General features: G+C 43.2%; 2 protein-coding genes and 1 long non-coding RNA gene across 3 annotated transcripts in view; 1 reads left to right on the forward strand and 2 right to left on the reverse strand.

The window, feature by feature from the left end:
* LOC110974118 (uncharacterized) lies at positions 1 to 5,822 on the reverse strand. Its single transcript, XM_022225495.2, has 5 exons — positions 5,682 to 5,822; positions 4,410 to 4,502; positions 3,116 to 3,228; positions 2,116 to 2,241; positions 1 to 915 (listed from the first exon to the last, which is right to left on the reverse strand). The coding sequence occupies exons 1-5, from the start codon at positions 5,734 to 5,736 to the stop codon at positions 829 to 831; spliced, it is 474 nt and encodes a 157-aa protein (XP_022081187.2). The 5' UTR covers positions 5,737 to 5,822; the 3' UTR covers positions 1 to 828.
* LOC147795951 (uncharacterized) overlaps positions 5,723 to 19,272 on the forward strand; it is a 23,852-nt gene continuing 10,302 nt past the window's right edge. Inside the window, exons 1-2 of the long non-coding RNA XR_015423361.1 lie at positions 5,723 to 5,828; positions 14,432 to 14,577. This is a non-coding gene — a long non-coding RNA (uncharacterized LOC147795951). The remainder of the gene's footprint in view (positions 5,829 to 14,431; positions 14,578 to 19,272) is intronic.
* The window catches only part of LOC110974110 (uncharacterized), a 4,570-nt gene continuing 1,838 nt past the window's right edge, over positions 16,541 to 19,272 (reverse strand). Inside the window, exons 4-5 of the mRNA XM_022225484.2 lie at positions 18,791 to 18,916; positions 16,541 to 17,990 (exon numbers count right to left, since the gene is read on the reverse strand). Of these exons, the coding sequence (XP_022081176.1) occupies positions 17,880 to 17,990; positions 18,791 to 18,916 (237 nt within the window). The 3' untranslated portion in view covers positions 16,541 to 17,879. The remainder of the gene's footprint in view (positions 17,991 to 18,790; positions 18,917 to 19,272) is intronic.

Here is a 19,272-nt window from a genome sequence, read left to right on the forward strand (position 1 = left end):
TTTTGAAGAATTCTCTGGCTGGGGGCACTTCTAGCTCGCCGGGCGGCGGTCTGCATATACATGTTTTGAGTCTTACTATTGGACATTTACTGTATGTAGCCTGATTTTCTTTAGTGTGAGTTGCCACCGTCCTTCGGCTTTTCCACCAAATTCACGTGAGTATTTATTTTTGTTTTCTTATACTTAACTCTTAAAACATCGAGTGTCATGGGGACCTAGTTCACTAGTGCATGCTCAGTTGTTCTCGCCTTTTGCTGTCAATATTTCAACCCTATTTTTTTTAGCTTTACAGAAACTGCATATTTCCCAGAGAATTAAAATTATAATCTCATTTTTGATATTTTATCCGGAGACCAAGATTAGCATATGCCCGGTTTGAATTATTTTCTTGAATTTGTGTTCTTTCCTAACTGGCTCGCGCCGGCGACCCTCATAAGGGGGTCCCCGGGAATACACTATCAAACTATCGGACAAAAACGAAACAATTGGGTTTCCTTCTAGTACCAAATGCGCTAATGGGAGACCCTCCAATGTCTTCCTAGTGTCGAATGCCTCTCTAAGATCTGCTCTTAGGACAATTGTCTATCAATTAGCACATTAATTGATGCAAAGCAATGAAGTAATGGATATTTGTTAAATGACAAGGTGTCTACCAAATAGCACAATTATTAATGCAAAGCAATGAAACAATGAGGATTGGTACTTCAAGCTGTAGCAAAAAATAATATTTTCCTTTCTCAAACTTTCAATCGTTTCAAAACTGAATATCACCAAGAACTTTTGTCAGGTCGTAGTTGTCGATTTCTCCGGGTTAGATGGAAGTGGTTCCTACTTCCAAAACTTCTTGGACTGAGCCCCTTCCATCTTCTGAACAAAGTTACCACGGCACACCGTTGCACAGTTCTTCGCCGGATCCTGTCGAGTGAGAAAATCCATCATACAATTTTAGTTTCGAAATCCCGGGCATACAGCGTGTGAAGGCCAAACAATAGAATAACATTAAATTGTATTTGGGAAAGTTGCGAAATGTTGCGAAAAGCAGTGTAAAATGCATTTCGCAACATTTGCAAATAATAACAACGGAGCATTCAAGTGGAACGCGTGACCTATAGTTCTTAGGTCGTACAACTCCCTACCATGGGGTCAGGGTTTCGAATCCATCGATTGGACATAGGCCTACCTATGACTCCGGGGAAAGCCATTTTACCCCAAATGCTTCTCTCGATCCAGGAATATATATAAAATGGGTACTGCCCGTGCAGTTCAAACGGTTTCAAGACATGTTTTGGAACCCGATGGCGATGAGAATGGATGACTATGTTGCGTAGCACATTGAGCACAGTGTTGATGGATAATGTGTACGCGTTCTAGAATATTTGGTGTATGTATAATGTGCTCCTTACTGGACAGCCAGAGAGAAAATCCATTACTGCACTGGCACAACGCTTGTGGACAGGTGGTAGGCCTGACGCGCACGTCACATGCCTCTTCAGCCAATAGGGCGTCCTGATTTGCCAAATGCACGCGTGCGTCAAGCTGAAGAATGTGCGTATCTAGTCGGATTAGTTCATATCTTAGTTCATGTCTTTTCTTCATGGTTATAAGGGTGGCGACAATAGGGCAACCAGTCGTGACATATATTTCAATATTTTCCTTGGTTAATATTGCGTCGATAAAGTTGAAATAGATGCGGCACTCGTAGTTCGAAACCTAGGTTTTGTTTAAACCAAATTATCCAAAAGTAAGTATGACCTCAGAAATGATCATAGAAGGTACCCCTCTGACCTATAAAACTGAACGGTTTGCACAGTGAAGTGAGCAACACAGGAGTAAGTTTGCAGGAGCATTACGTAGCAATATGGGCGATTCGCAGAAGTGTGCCTCCAAGAGTTTGCAATGCGTTGGCCAATCGCTATGCGCGAAATCTGTCGACCTTGTCCACCAAACGTGCATTGGGTCGACAGATTTCGCGCAATGTAATTGGCCAACTTCGTTGCAAACTCTGGGAGACGCACTATTGTGGATGGCCCGTATTCTCTGAGACCCGAAAAGAACTGTGAATCCGGGACAGTATAAACCTTACACCAATTGGGACACATTATGAAAAGGACTTACCAGGTATTCGTCCACAAATGTTACAATGAGGTTTGGCATTCCTCTCACATAGTCTTCACAGTACTTTTCGAAGCCTGCCGGACTTAAGAAGTGGCAAGCCTCCTTGTTGGTTCTGACTAACATGTCCTGTGTAAGCAATACATTGGGGAGAATTTGGATTCTGTAACGTCATCGTTACCAAAAACATGCATCTTGACGCTGTATGCCTATTTGACAAAGTGTGCGCAAATACATCGTTCACCTCAATATATGCCACAGTGCCTGACCAAGTGTGATGGCAAAAGGTGGTTGAGAGCGAAAGGAATGAATACGGAGGTGTAATCCGCCTGAGCAGAAGTCTCCCCCCCGTCAGTTAGAAAGAGCCATACTGGTTGGGAGTGGTCATTGGTAGCGATTTCCTTGTCGTTCGTGAACCAGAGAAGTTCAGTTTAGGCTGTGGCTATGGCTTGAAATTACACACGACTCTATGGGAACTGACTGCGGCGACTACCATAGACTCGGGGGTAATTTCAGCCACAGCCAATTGATTCGGACACGGCGAGCCTCCATTGCTGAGAAAACAGCGCCCAATTTTGGTTCAACTCGAGGCATGCGCGTGCATTGTTGAAAGTCAACGGGTAAGTTATCAAGTCGATATAGATTTTAATTTACACTTGAACTTTGAGGAATACGATAAATGTAAGGCGGTCGCGGTAATAACAAACTTTTCTGGTAATGCCCAACAAGTACAAAATGGTCATGTGCACTGACCTCATTGTTTGAGCAATATGAAACCAGAACAGTGATGCATGAACAAAACAGACCTACTTCAAGCACGCGATCATGTCACACCAGTAAGTAAGCAACACAGGTGAGAATGTACTGTCGAAATATGCGCTATAATGTCGACGTTGTTAACGATAACTTAGTGCCATTAATTTACTGATTCGCCAGAAATTACGCGAGTTTTGTCTTAGGCAAGCACGAATGTACATGTAGGCCATTATGTGCATGTACTCACCAAAAAGCCCCTGTCGGTCGAAATGTTCTTGACGAAGCTCAGAAGCATGTTGCAATACAAGCAAAGAAACTGCCCGTTCTCGGGGGTGGGGAGCCCCTCTTCCAGCTTGCGACCTTCAGTTTAAAAAAAATTGAACACAATAATGTGACGGTAAAGACAACACATATCGCATACTCGGTGAGTTAGAATCCTGTCGTACGGGCGCCAGGTGGATGCATTATAATTATATTGATGTAACAATGTCAACTTGAGAACTATGGAAGGGCTGCGTAGCACCGTGATCAGAATATCGACAAGAATATAATATCAAATCTGTGCTCTGGAATATGTGATTGAGAAAAAGAACTTCTTTTCCCAAAAACTTTGCAAAGGATGCTCCAACATTAACAGCTAAGCTGCATCATAATGGTAAGACTGATAATTGTGAGATGTTTCCGTACACCACATGTACCCTTTTTTTCACAGTGAAAATAATAGTGTTCTGCATTGAACTCATCGCCACTGGCTATTGCCGGTTTTGACATGTTTTAAGCAGATTATCACACAAGCGGTGGTTTTTTTTTGTATTGAAGCAAATACGGAACATAAACACCATTCATCAAATACGGTCCGCCTCCATATACCATATAACGAACTTCATCCCTGCCAAATGTAAGTATACATGCCATTTGCGGTTTCCAACTTAACACATACAGTATATCACTGGGGGAAATAGTATTCGAGTTAATATTCGATAGCGAGAATCAAGTTTGAAAACAAAATGGCTTCCCCCACCGTTTTTACGTAAACGAAAACATTCTGGGGCCATTCTCTCGTAAAATTGCATAGGCATTCGAATGAAACGCATTTAGAAATATGTTTTCGTTGTTGTTTGATCTTATGGCGTTCAATTTTTTTTCCAAGAAAAATGATTCTCATATAATAAATTACAATTAAAGGTGAAGTGGTAAATGGAGGTTTCTGGTTCAAAGCTTCGTCAAAAGTTATTGTAAATACACTTTTCTACATTTTCTAGTAAAAGATTTCACCTAAAAATGCCTGTGAAACCTTTGCTTCATAAGTGTTTTATTGTTCCCGTCGGTTGTAAATAACCACATTCTTCATGTTTTTGAAAAAAATGCTAGCTTTTGCGCCTGTTTTGTAACGCGGTTCACCGTGCGTCGTCTGCTTCCGAGGAAAATGGCTGGGCTTGCTTCCAAACGGTACTGAGCATGCGCAGCTCAATCCAATTAAATCATCCGTCGCAGCAGGCCGGTGGGACGTGAACATACGTGTAGAATGATGGAAGTCTTACCTAGCACTTTGAACACTCCGGTAAGGTTGACATGAGGAGATATCTGATGCTGGGTCCACTCTGGCTGATCTGCTTCGACCGGATGATAAGCTCCTGGTGGAAAAAGAAACGAGATCGGTTCAAGTGACCGCTAGCGCTGGAGAGGTCAACATGTGCTGTTTATTTGTGTGTAGCTGTGTAAATCGGACGTGCAGCAACATTATAATGCAGCTGAGCGAATGTTGCATTAAGAAAAAGGCCCCAAAAAGATTGTCTCCCGTCGATATAAATGCTCCGGAACTGATACGGCGACGCAGCTTTTTACCCCAGGGTCGGATAACAATTGCAGGTACACGTTGTTGAGTCACGGGACTAGACCAATGTTATTATGATTTCTATTACAGACTTATCTGATAAGACCCCTAAAAGGTGCAGTCCACCAAATCGTTGTATCTCTGCGCGTGAGCTCATTTAATATTTTGTGATCCCACGGGGTTTTTACAAAAAGACATGCGCGCGTGCATTTGGCAAATCACGACACCCTATTGGTTGCAGAGGCATGTAACGCGCGCGTACCACCTGCCCACGAGCGTTGTGCCACCGCAGTAATGGCTTTTAATTGTGGTTGTCGAATTACACTAAGCTCAACCTCGACTTCATGGGCTGCGTGCGCGTTCCTTCACTAGATCACGCGAGGCATGGCGGGAACCAACATGGCGCTGCAATATCGTACCCACGGGAACGAGGTTGCACTAAGCTGACAACTTCGTATCTATAGTCTGCTAATGTTCAACATCGATCTTGTCGGGATCTATTGCCCAGAGTTTAAAGATCGAGCTTCCCGCAAAATGTTGAGGCAGTGCAGCAATGGAGGGCGCTGTTGCAGCTCTCGCAGAGAAAAAAATGACGCGAATGCTTCAAAACTTCCGTGCGCTGACCACAGACAAAAGATTTGTTTGGCCTAACACTGAAAAGAAAACCTACTAGCGATGCTATTTTCATTTGCGAAGCAGAGAAATTTTTTCACCAACACGGTATCGTATGGTGCTAGAATTACGTGTAAAGACAAGTTCATTATACTATGCCCAAAAACGAACACACACAAACGCAAATTTGTGACGTCGAAGCAGTGAACCGTCTGTGGGGATCAGTCTAAAACATTGTAGGGCCAGGAATAGTACAGTGCAAGTGATGCACGTTCATTTTCGGTTGCAGAGGGAGAAGCGCTTCAATCGACAACATATTTAAACAAACCAAAACCGAAAATAAACCCAAATGACAAGTTGCACAAACCTTTTGCAATTATCACCACGGCGAAGAGGATCACTAGACCGAGGGAATTAGTCATGGTTGTGAGCAGTCACTCAAATATTGCCACCACGGATGTACGCAAACGTCTACACTGATTGCAAGTTAATAAATGCAACTGGAAGGCCCACGGTGAGTAGCTGGTTAAAGTTGCCGCAGGACGAATCTCGTAGGAAGTGGACATAGTTGGGTCTTATATATAGTGAACCTGCACGCTATCAGCATGGGTTTTCCATGAAGTTTCTGGACAGATGGTTGATTCAATAACCATTTTTTTTTATCCTTGGCTGAAATACGTCATTGAGCAAATGGCCGATCCATTAAGCCCCACTCCATTAATAGGCCCTGCAAAAGTGGGGGGGACCATCCCCCTCCCCAGTCGAAAAATTGGGGGGGGGGGCACTGGCCCCCTGGCCCCGCCGCTTTCGCTGCCAGTGATTCGGGCATCTCTGCATCAAAAGTGACGCGTTGATTTTATTGGGTATTAAAATCTTCCCTGTTTAATTGGACGAGCACCGAGAACCGTTTCTAAAACGCGCTAAAAACAAACCTTTTGTAAAAAACATGAAATTGGGATGGCAATAAAGACGTGGATACTGCATCACACAGGGTTAATAAAATGGGTCGTCTTGAGGGAGAATCTCAGACGGGCAACGGTGGTTTCTGCATTATGTGTTTGTAACTCTTTGCTCTTTCAGTTAATAAAGTGCTAACCCAGCAGAACCGGGGGAGCTTTAACACGTGACAATTTTATGTCTGTTGAACCAATCATAAACTTAAATCAGATTACTTCATATAACTTTACAAAGAAAAGTTAAAAAATGAGAAAAAAAGGCAACCTATCTGAAGGGAGGGGGTTGCACCCCTATCTTTCGCTGGGTACGCCACCACAGTTCCGAACAGATTCAACTTTCCAACTATTGCTTATCAACACCCTTCTTACTTACGTAACACTGCAGCATTTGTTTTTCAAAATGCCGTGTACAATTTGTCAATAAATATCTCTCCGTTGTGAAATCAGAAACTATAGTTTCAGATGCGCTCGCGATGCTCAACGTCACGACATCTTCAAAAACCGGTCTTTCCCGCTGCTGTTTTTCATTTCAGTTTGTCCAACAAGACGCTCTTGCTGGATTTTTCTGTGTCACAATTTGGGAAAAAAAACAACAGTATGCGCTTTATGAGCTCTTTGTCTGTACCGAGAATTTCTTGTGTGCGATGAAAAAGAAATGGCTTAAATCTCAGGCTGCAGGGCAAGGGGGTATACACCCACACAACGCCACACACACACAACTAGGGGTTTGGGGGTTGGCTATTGAATAATTTTTTCGTGGTACAAGAAAAATTAAAGCATATTGTGAAGAATATTTCGGACCTCCAAACATCTAAAATGTATTCAATATCACTCGACAAGGGAGAACATTAAAAAGCCATAAATAAGCCATTCTGATGCAAGATTCTGTATGAATGTCTAATACATATTACAGATGTACATCTGTATTATTAACATCGCCCTGTGTCATATTTTGTCAATCCCCCCCCCCGCTTTTCAAATTTCAATGGCCGGGCAAGTCACCCCACACACACAATTCCCCTTCCCCATTCCCCCAATTTCCGACGCAGATTTACGCCCCTGGAAAAGGGATTTCACTCAAAGAATCATTGCGAGTTCTCATGTAATTCCGAGCGGCAGTATTCATGCGTGTATTTTGTGTTGGTCAATAAACTTTTTTCATCCGTGTTTCAGGTGAACAAACTTTGCGTGTGGCAGTGAATGCAAATCTCAAAACAAAATTTTGTACCCAGTCACAGACATTTGTGAATGCAGTGGTAACGGATTTAAATGCGTGACAAATGGAATTTTCCAACCACGGTAATGGTAATGACTGTTTTAGATATTTCATCGAGCTGTGTATTTTGTGTCGGTTTTTAGTAATGATCCTGAAATAGATGAAATGGCCGACAAGGACAGATTCTATGAAAGAATAATCCCTTTGTTGATTTCGACAGTGTGCTGATTGTTGTGGCGTCGAAACAGAGGGTTACTACAGAGCCATCCTATTCGCACGCAGGCGGTGCACCCACGTGAAATTCTTCCTTGGCCCAATAGGCTGTTGTCAATTGCCGAAGTGCGCGTGCGCGCTCGGGTTGAGACAACTACGTGAGTGTAAATGGCCCCTCGGAATGGCGCCTCGTCGGATATGTCTATGGCCAAAAACATGTCTGTGTGTATCTGCTCCGAGCAGGAACAAACGAAGGCGTGTTTTTGAATAAGATTGACAGCCCATTGGTACGAACTCACCGTGTAGGCACGCACGTTGACGCGGAGCACCCTGAGTACGCGCAACGAATTTATACTGGAACGCACGGTCTTTGCGTGTACACCGAACGCGTGCAAGAACCTGGTTGGGAAACTTAATACCAATCTGTCTTTTTACGCCGGTGAGGGTGCACTTCAACTCAGGGCGGATCACAGACATATAAACACATAGACGGACATCCCCTATTCAAAACAACGGCAGGATACCTTAGTCGAGACGGCACCCGACTAAATCCAAAAGCGTGGGAAAATTCTATACCCAGCAAGAAATGAGACCTAGGGGTACCACCTTAACATATCCAATCCCTATACACATTCCAGACTATTGTTACTTAACACAACCCCCCCCCGATGTCTGAAAGGAATTCCCCAGATTCCTGCGAGACAATGACCAACACAAAGCAGGGGGGTTCTATCCGTCTCATACCTTGCTGCATATGGCAAATTTACCTCTTGGTATAGGGAATTTACACACAGTTAAAGAATTCCAGCCATAAAAGGCTATGAAGCCATTTCCGGATTGGGAAAAAATCCTCTGGTTACTTAATCTGGCCCATGCAGATTCGAAACAGTGCGGTTGCAACAAGTTGAAAAAAAAGAGATGCAATATAATCTTAAAGCGTCACGCGCAATTCGCACTAAACGCGCTGCCATTCATCGTTTCGCCCACTGCTTGCCCACGCTTTTCAAAATCACGGTTATACGCACAAGACTGGTGGTCTATGTGCTTTTATTTCTATGGGACGGATAGTTTTGGGGGCAATAATTTCCAATAATTTGGGGGCTACGACGCAAACACGACGCAAACCCAGGCTGCATACGTATGTTTCAGAGGGAAATTATAAAGTGCGCATGTCCCATATTTAGGATCATTTGCATACGTAATGAGGGCCATGAGAACTCGCGCCGGGCGAGCAGCTGCTTCATTTCATAAAATTCACGTCCCATTTTTTGAATAAAATGCCTAAGGAATTTTTATAGAGTTCCTAAGGGGACATGCGTTGAAAACAAACTCGGAATACAAAAATAATTTCAGTTTGTGTTTCGTGCGCACGAAATTATTTCGTGCATGCACTCGAAATACTTTCTTGCGCTCGTAATACATTAGGGGCTCCGTACCTTTTCCTAACGTGTTTTGTAAAAAATAAAATTGAGAAATAGTACCAGAGTAGTCAAAACTAGTGATTTTTGTGAACATCTCAATTTTTTTAAGCGGTAGTTTGTTCACGTTTTGATGCAATTTTTAAAGGCTCGAAACAAAGAATTCGAAGTTTTCCTGAAGTTTTCAAAAGTGGGCTGTGGTAGAGAAAGGAGTGACGGTTTCAGATTTGCTGACGGTTTTGCGCTAGATATTTTTCTCTTCCCGACCGGGTGCGTTTGCATATCGACCTAACTCGCCACCGATTCCGTTTATCCCAAATAATCTTACGGGCTTGCGAGCGTAAGAATTGAGTGACCTGGGAACGAAAGGCGAACACAAAAGTACAGTGAGTCAAATTCAAGTTTATTATTGAAACCGAGGTCTATCTGCCATTGTAACATTGTCAGGAAATTTACAAATTCATGGTATATATCCCCGCCAGTTTTACATGTACCATGCACGAACCAAATGAATATGTACACCGTCTCCGACACATAATTTGCACGTATACATGTTTGTCGGTGAGCGTGTAACGGGCCATAGTGTACCGTGCACGGCACATGGCTGGATTTCATTTTCATTTTATTATTTCGCAGGTCAATACAAAATTACAATAACATGACAAAAAAACGCCCCTGCCGGATTGCTAATAAGTGAACCTAATAACTATCTGGTAGCTCTCGGCTTTGTGCACGCAAAACATGTAGATCACGCTGCACATAAGTGTCTAAAATCAAAACGCACCATTTATCGCCATTATAAATGCACGCTTATGCGATGATTAAAAAAACAAAGCCCTCGTTTGTTGCACTCGGAGCGGACAGGGTATTGTGATTTGCCAAATTCATGAGCCCGTCAAGCTGAAGGACGTGCCAGCGAGCGCTGAGCATTGATCTCCGTTAGAAACACTTGATGGTGGAAATGAATGGTGCGGAGGCACCGCAGTTATAGCCTTAACCAAGGCGTTGGGTGATGACTCTGACAACCCCGGCTGTCAGGCCTGCTCTTACTTGCGTGACAGATCCACTGCATGTGTGTTGCGCAATACCCTTCAATGCAGCAGGTTTCCTTTTAACACGTATGGTGCATTGCACTCGGGCCGTCATGCTTTGTGAGTGACAGGGAAAGCTGTTACGCCGCTCTCAGCTTGCTCACGTGCGTGCCTCGTCCGTTAACCTTTTCGACTCGACATCATGATACGGACAGCTGACGCGTGACGCACGTACATGTACGTACGTGGGGTTATGTACACGCACACGTGTCTGCGGTAGTTCGGTTTGTAAGTCGGTGTACAGGGATCCGTTGCGGTTCGCCGTTGTACCGTACTAGGGAGGCAGCTCGTTTGCTGTGTTTGCGTGCGTATGGCCTGGATCTCTCCTGGGGTCGAACGGTCGCGTATACCGGCTTGGACAAGGCTACCGCAGTTACAGCGTCTAATCGGATTAGTCTGTAGTCAGGGTCACGTTATCGAGCAGGCACAGCAGGTGCGTACAGGGCCTACGAAAAATTTAAGGGCCTATGCCATCAGTAAAATACCACGGGTGCTATGAAAACACAGTTGTTTGGTTTTGTGTATCTCTGTCAAGTTTCGATTGAAAGAGTGCTTCCAACTAGCTATCACACAGCACCAACAGCAAAAAAACAAGCTTTGTTGCTTTCTAGCATAATTCAGTTCACTTCAGTGACTGGTTTACCATAAACTCATGTATTGCAGTGGCCAGAGGCTTATGATTACAATACTACACCAATTGTTTCCATAAAAACGGTCAAAATACATATTATCATACTCATGAATGTAAAATACTATTAGTTTCCAATGAAACAAGTAACAAGTGGCAATTACAATCAATGCTCACTAAAAAAAAAATAAAAAATCTTCGTATGATCAAGTATTTTTTAATGATTAAAAAAATTATACAAAAGGTATAATAAAAGTGATTTTAAAAATTGATTTGTCACACAAAAAGTAAGACAGTTTAAGTGAAATCCCAACAGCCATCCTTACATTTACAATTTTGAGCCCTTTAAAATCAAGTAAAATATGTACATATATATCCAAAATACAAATGATAAAATTAAACGGATAAAACTTTTTCTGATTATTTTTTAGGTTTTTATTTTTTAGGCTTATTAAGGAAGGTAGTGCGCTGCCCTTAACCTTTTTGTCTTACAACTGAATACGGGCGATTCACAATAGTGCGCCACCAATCACAATGCGCAAAATCTGTCGACCCAATGCGCCTTTGGAAAGGGTCGCCAAATTTCGCGCGTTGTGATTGGCCAACGCGTTGCAGACTCATGGGGGCGCACTATTGTGAATCGCCCTAATTGCTGGTAATGCATACTGAGGAGTTTGTTTTACAGGCAGCCAGTCAGACGTCTGGGTTTTTATTTTCAAGGCTGTGAACAAAATTAAAGGCACAGTTTGTTTTCTCCTTTCTAGGGTGTGCAGGTTGCAAGTGTGGAGGGCTGCTGACGGTATGTGGGTTGTAGTCACTGACCAGTATGGTCTTACAAGCTCCTCTGTTGATTATTTTTCTAATTCTCTAACGTGCGTTTTTGTTTGTGAGCCATTAAAAACGGGAAGGAACCATAGTCGAGCACGGGTCCTATGTAGCCAGAATACACAGTGACCAAATCGATCAGTGGTACGTTGAAACGTTTCATGCTACGAAGCATAATTGGACAAGTCATGTACACCTTTCTATTGCACCTTTTGATTATTTGGGTGACAAATTTCAACTTACGCTGCACCGCAGTTTCTAAGATTTTGACTTCACTGACGGGCACATAGATCCACATTCGTCAAAGAAAGGCGTTCGTGTGGAATTGGCTGCTCGCTAAATGTTTAAAAGGGTTTAGTTTCATGTTATTGTTTCTTTTCCATTATGCTTATTCATCAAGAACAAGCTGGATCCGAGAACTTGAAATTGTTGCTGGTTTTCAGGGCAGGATGCGACCTGAGGAAAACTGGTGCCCGGGGCCTAAGAAACAACTTAATCGTGTGATTACAGAAGTTATAAGTGAAATATAATAGAAGGAATAAGTGAAATAGTTAATAACTGTTTTTTAGATTATTATTTCTGGGTGGTTAATATTGCAGTATTATAATAAACATGTGACCAGTTACTTCATCCTTATCAGTGTCATTACTATTGCGTGTTTGATTTGAAAGGCACAGAGAGAATTTTTTACGTTTTTTTTACGCATTTACGTATCGTATATGGTGCTAGAATTACTTGTAAAGACATATTCATATATTTGGCGCAACAGCCAACACGAGCGAAAATTCGTGATGTCAGATCATAGGCCCACATGCATTTGCGCTGCAAATTCACGAAACTTTAACACATTTTCAACTCGCTCCGCAGCACATTTTTTTGGCATGGTGTTTAATTCGCTTCCGCACTTCCAAACACATCGTTGAGCCGGGAGCTATAGGGGAGTGGTACACGTTCAGTTTACCGTATCTGATCGATGGCAGACAGAGAGGGACCTTAAGCAAAACAAAACCAAAACGACTAAACCTAAATGACCAGCTGCACTTATGACCACAGCACAGAGGATCACTAGACCGGGGGAATTCGTTACGGTTGCGAACAGTCACTCGGAAACTGAGAACAGGTATATGTACGTAAAAGTCTGCACTGACCACCGCGCAGTTAAAAATAAATGCAACTTTTTATAAGCGATTTGCCAAATAAATGTGAATAAAATCTGGTACACGGAGTTATTACCCCGAGTCACGAGGTATGGCAAGAGTGGCTTTATTACGGGCAATTCAAATTGTTATCTTCAGGTGAATTACAATATAACGAACCTGCCCCGATCGGTTTAAAGTATGTGGACAGGTGTTGGATTTAATACCCGTTTGTTTATCTTTAGCTGAAATATATCATTGACTCAAAAAGGGATTATTCGGGCATCTCTGGATAAAAAGTTCGGAATCAAAACAAGCCTTTTGTACAAACATGAAATTGAGGATGGCAATAAGTCTGACGCACTCTCTTACACAGTTAATAAAAAGAATAATGGGCTCTTTCGAGAGAAGATCCCAGGCGGGTAACGGTGGATTCTGCATCATGAGTTTGAACTCTGCTTTGCTGTCCTTAGTGTTTAATAATCCCATCGACACCCGGGGAGCTTTAACAAGACTGACGACAAAACAGGGCTTACACTGCTCACGTGACGATTGGCTATCTGTGTAACCAATCAACCTTGAATGAGGTTACCTTATATAGATAGCCTAACAAAAAAGGTACCCCCAAAAAAAAAACACTCGCGTGTGGAGGCGTCACCTCCCTGCCTCTGTCTGATAGATACGCCATGTGTACTAGGCCTTCATGTGTTCCAACAAATTCAACTTTCCGACTACTGCTCAAAGCACTCTTTTGCATTCGACACGAAGTTTAGTGACACTTCATCATTTGTCTTTCCAAATGTGTACAATTTGTCAATAAACTATCTTTCCGTTGTGAGTGAAACTGAACTATAGTACAGTCAGATGCGAACGCGACGCTCAACGTCACGACGTCTTGTCAAACCGTCTTTCTCGAAGCTGTTTTTCGTTTCAAGAGGATCTTGTTGAAGTTTTCTGTGTCCCAACTTGACAAAAAAGAATGTACACTTTATGCACTCTTAGTCTGTGCTTAGAATTTCATTGAAATGTGCAACGAAAATGATATGTCATTAAAAGAATGATCATAGCGAGTTTATATGTTATTGCGCATGTGTTTTGTGTTTTGGTCAGTAAACTTTTGTTTATTTAAACGTTATCCAAAATTCGCTCGAGGCAGAACAAAAGAGGTTATTTTTTTGGTACTCACCGTATAGGGCCGTGTTCCAATACTCAACTCGGCTCTGTCTCAGGCTTCAACTTTTTTATGACTTTGAAGCTGCAAGCGCACTAATTAGTCTGATAGTGCCATAAAACATCAAATATTAAGCGGAGTCAGGTTGGTGTAGTGGTTCTTTCCTCGCCTTCCACCTCTGCGGCCCGGGTTCGAATCCCCGCTCTGTCCACACGTGGATTGGGCTTACTGTCCCTACCTGAGTCCGTGGGTTTTACCCAGCATGTTCCTTTGGGGTTTTCCTCCCACCTCTAAAACTGTAACTGCTTCTCACTGTCTCCTCTCTACAGGTTGAGTATTGGAAAACGGCCTAGGCGGGCCGTGAGGCGCAGGCGCGCAAGTATATGCGGGTTTGACGCGGAGCACGCTGAGTACGCGTAGCTAAGAATTTATTCCGGCTTGTATGGTCTTTGCGTACACGCAGAACGCGTGGAAGAACCCGCTTGTAACCACCTGTCTTTCTTTCGCCGATTGGGATGCACTTCAACTTTGGGCGGATAGATGGACAGTGCGAGGGTTCCGGAAGCTCGCGGTGTGACCCTTCACCCTCAGGCTCTATCCCCTGCACACGTAAGTTGTTACTAACCTTAAAGAGTTGTCTGCACTGCACACGTACTATATGCTCATGGCCCATAGGGTTGCACTACACCAAATACGCGCCCATAGAAAACAGTGCAAAATCGGACCGAAAAAATGCCGCCTGTTGACTCTCGCGAAGAGGTTGGCCTCTGTTTTTTCACTGGAGATTCAAGATTATGGCCAGATCACTTTTCGTTTCAATTTCATTGGGATTAGCCACGAAAATATTTTTTTATTCGCCTTTGAACGAAGAAACCCCCAAAATAGCAGTAAAACTGAGCACTCATTTCTGAATGTAGCCGCCCGCCTCTTTCCAAAATAGGTCCGCAATTTGGGGCTTTTAGTGAAAAAATACCCCGAACTGGAAATTATCAGTCCTAAATTCGGGATTGATAGAAATATTTCTATGATGCCTCCTGATTATAGCCTTTCTAACTGTAAAAATCCTGTGGGATCACAAAATAATAATGAGCTCGCGTGCAGAAATACAACCATTTGGTGGAATGCACCCATAAATAACCTATAGACTGACAACAGCGGGCGCCAGTGTCACCATTGATCTCCATTATCCGCCTCTACTAGAAGTACCCCCTCAACGGTTGAAAAGAGCCAGGCGGTCCGCAGTACTCAATCGATCGCCATCTTGTTTGGTGCATGTATGCCACTGATCAGTATAGTAGAGATCAGTGGTGTATGCATGACTGACGCCATCGAGGGCGCTGCGACGAATGACGAACGCTTTGACGAAGGCTAGCCGTAGCCAAGTAATTCACTTTCACCAATACTGATTTGCTTGTTGTGAACGTGGCATGACAAAAATTCACCAACAAAAACGGTATGTGTAAAAATATTGAGGGGTTTCTGATTTTCGCGCGCTGGATGTCGTTTCTGGCGTTGCATATTCAATGAGCTGTGTGGCCTTTCAACCAATAGGAGGATTCGTAATCATCCTATTAGTTAAGCTCATACTATACACGCGCGGGCGCGCGAGGAAGGATCGGACCGGACGATAGCTAGGCCTCTGGGAATCTTGACTGTTTACAATTGAAATTGACAAAGAAATGTGCATCTCTGTTCTGCCAGTTCCTTTACGTAGCAATCTTGAGATCCCAGGATCATGTGCAGCTGTCGGTTGAATATGTCAATTAGTTTCATACGATTTAAGCATTAGTATAGTCTTGTCTGCCTCCTTGACTTGTTGACTCTCCCTCGTCGTGTGATGATGCACCTGCCACGGCTCAAAATGTATCCCTGACTATAGGCCCTACCTCTTGAATCTCAAATACAGGTTCAAGGTTGTCCGTGAGCGATCTGAACCCAAAGGCGTTATAACAAAACGTAACTTTAATGTATGTTGGCCTACAAGCCGATAAACTTTACGGCTTGATCGTGTACATAAACAGAGAGGGGCCAACCCAGTGGCATCTACTCCCGCTGGGACGTACGTGCCCCCTCCCCTGCGCCACCGTCTGAACCATGGTGCCTGGACTGTGCATGGCATGGCATTCGTCAGGGGTAACTTGTTGGCCCTCGGTTGTGTATGCCTCCAGTATGGGACGTCTTATAGGCTTTGTTGAAGAAAGAAACCGTCACCAATACTGCATGGTCTGTCTCCCGAAATGGTGAGAATAGTGGAAGTCAAGTCTGCCCATTAAGAGGACCCCCTTGGCTCAATGATGCTTGTTTGCCCAAGGATATTCCTCATAAAACAAAACTTAGTCATCAAAACTGACTTTGGGCCCTTAATTCTAGTGCGAACTCGGCCCGCTCAACGACTGCAGCCTGGCGGTGCTTGCTTGAACTCGTGCAGCAATGAAATGAATTTTTATGTACCATCCCTGCATGGCGACCAGGTGCTGTGACGATTTACTGATTACAGACCCTGGGAAAAGGTTGAAAAGATTACAGTTCGTGTTTATCTGGCAGTAGATTCTAAAAACAATCCCAAAGAATCTTGTTTTCTTCTGCAGTACTTTATTAATGCTTAGCAATCTATTTGCCACTGTTACATAATTTACTTTTCAGACAATGCCATGTACCCCATAGTGTACACTGGTTCTATTATGTTCTCTCAACCATTCCGGACTCGATATTGTATACTTCAAAAATTCACTGGAGATTTGCATACAGCGTCCATACTACTGTCTGCACATCTGAACTATGCTGATATACTCCGTGAACATTGAGTAAAAGTCGCACTACAAAAGTCTTTAACCATGTCAGCTTGAGCGATGCGTTTTTCTCTCCTCTGACCTAAACGAGGTTTTTTTGCTGTGTTGACACAAGTGCGGTTGTATAGCTTGTTACGGGGTCTCATTCACGTGACCACTTGGGCCGTCTTTCCGTTATCCTCCATTTCAGCTTGAGTGTCGTTTTTGAGAGCGATGAAGAGAAGCGCCTGCACGAAATGAGTAACATAACACAGAAGACAGGAAAATCTTTCCACAAAAATTATGCTCGTCAACACTTGCGCCAAGGGTTGTGAATCCGTCCAAATCGCTCCCAGGGCGATTTTAACGGCCGAACGCAACGCGTACTAGTGTTTGGTTGATGGAGTTGATCTTTGTGTGCGTGCAAGTGAAACGCATAGGTGCATCGTGTAGGCCTACGCAACGCTCCCAAAAACGTACATAGGGAAAGGCGCCTTTATTGTGGCTTTGCGCCTTCAAGAGAACAAACTGTAGGATGTGGTATTACATTCACTTTGATTTTATCAATAATAAGGACTCGTTTTCTGCCGTTACTGATAGATTTACATGTAAGAAGCATGCATACAGATCCTTGAAAGAAAGATTTGCTTGCCAAAGTTGCTACTAATAATACTAACTAACAAAATTTTGCGGCGATATTAACATACCTTCATCTGACACTTTAGGGAGACATTCCCATAGATCTGTGTACAAATATTTGCCCCCTTAAACTTTAAAAAAGACAAAATCTAACCAAACAAACTTTGTGAATAATTTCGTAGCACCTTTAAACTGTCAAACAATCGGACAAATACGAAAAAAATGGGTTTCCCTCTGGTACCTAGAGCCTTGTCAGACCCTCAAATGTCTCCCTGGTGTCGAATGCCTCCCTAAGATCTGTTACAGGTATTTACTACAAAGTGTCTTACAATAGCACTTTATTAATGCAAAGCAGCGAAGCTATAGCTGTAATAATTATAGTCTGTGATAAAATATGAGAATTTTCTTTCTCACACATTTCAGCGTCACAAAATTGATTAACAACCACAAGAACATTTGTTACGTCGCAGTTGTCGATTTCTCCGGGTGGGATGGCAGTAGTTCCTACTTCCGGAACTTCTCGTAATCGCTTTTCATCAAGTTGTTTATAGCCGTTGGGTGCTGCTGATCGGGCTCCTGACCACGGCAAACCGTTGCGCAGTCCTTCGCCGGATCCTGTGGTGTGGAATTCATAACGCTCTTTTAATTTCGGAGTAACAGACATCCTGCAATGGTATGATAACCTAACTGTAAAGTTTCATTTTGCAATGCTTTCCCCTAACATTCATGTGGGACGTACCCCGTGGCTAGGGTGTTATGACTACCAGTTTAATGGTCAAGGGGGCCCTCCATCAATGGTATACGGTATCCATATATACATGTATACGGATATCAGGCAAGCCACTCAACCCCACTTGCATTCTCGTGGCCCAGGAGTATAAGTGGATATCTGTGAGGGTAGAGCGGGTGTAAGGTTGACTTAAAGATCCCGTCACTTTTTTCACTCTTATACAGTTTTTGAGCTGATGAAATCATGCATTTCGTTCGGTATAACTAAAGAGGACAGTTTCGCTGGAAAGTTTTCTCTGCCCGAATGAGAAAGGAACAGGATGAAAGCAACTCAGTGAATAGCTTGAAATCTCCCTTCATTGCAACTGTCTGAGTTATTTGGCTTCATTTTAAATGTTTTGCCTCTGGTCCCATTTTCAAATTGAGGGAAGTTTGTGTCTTTGAACAAAGCAGAAGGCATCCTAGCCTCATACGATTGAAGGATTTGCACGGTGAAGCGGGTTACAGGGGTACGTTTGCGTTCGCCCCATACGCGCAGTATTCTCCTAGGTTCCGAAAAGAACCGCGCGGGAGGCTCAACGTTCTGGGCGGTATGCCCTGTCTGTAGTCAGGACTCTGTGGGATTTCAACGATGAGTGATGATTATAACCTTACCATAATTAGGACACAATTATAAAAGGACTTACCAGGTATTCGTCGGCAAATGTTAGAATGAAGTTTGGTATTTCGTTCACATAGTCTTCACAGTACTTTTCGAAGCCTGCAGGACTCCAGAAGTGACAAGCCTTCTTGTTGTTTTTGACTAACATGTCCTGTGTAAGCAATACATGGGGAGACGTCGATTTTTATAGGCCTATTGTGATCGTTACCAAAAGCATGCATCATGTGTATTGAACAAATAATGCACAAAATATACCAAAGAACTTGGCCAAGCGGCTAAAAGGTGGTTGAGAGTGTGAAGAATGAATACAGAGATACAGTTGTTTTTTTCTCTTGCTCATACCGAGAGCGTATCAATGTCAAATGGTGAGGTCGAGACACAGATTTTGTAACTTAAACGTGGGCTTTGAGAAAAACGACGAATGAAACGCAGTCCGGTAATCTGCGAAACTCGCTGGTAATGTACAACTAGGAAGTCTGTTGTCTCGTCAAATGTTTTGTCTTCATG

This window comes from Acanthaster planci, linkage group LG19 (genome assembly GCF_054643075.1).
Source record: "Acanthaster planci isolate LZ-2023a linkage group LG19, COTS_SCS, whole genome shotgun sequence".
In the NCBI taxonomy this organism is placed as follows: Eukaryota; Metazoa; Echinodermata; class Asteroidea; order Valvatida; family Acanthasteridae; genus Acanthaster; species Acanthaster planci.

Excerpts from the sequence above, each read along its gene's own strand:
- LOC110974118 (XM_022225495.2), bottom strand. The coding sequence starts at position 5,736 with ATGACTAATTCCCTCGGTCTAGTGATCCTCTTCGCCGTGGTGATAATT. Across the intron at positions 3,229-4,409 it reads CGGAGTGTTCAAAGTGCTAG|GTCGCAAGCTGGAAGAGGGG; the intron begins GTAAGACTTCCA and ends TTTAAACTGAAG. Across the intron at positions 916-2,115 it reads CATTTGTGGACGAATACCTG|GATCCGGCGAAGAACTGTGC; the intron begins GTAAGTCCTTTT and ends CTCACTCGACAG.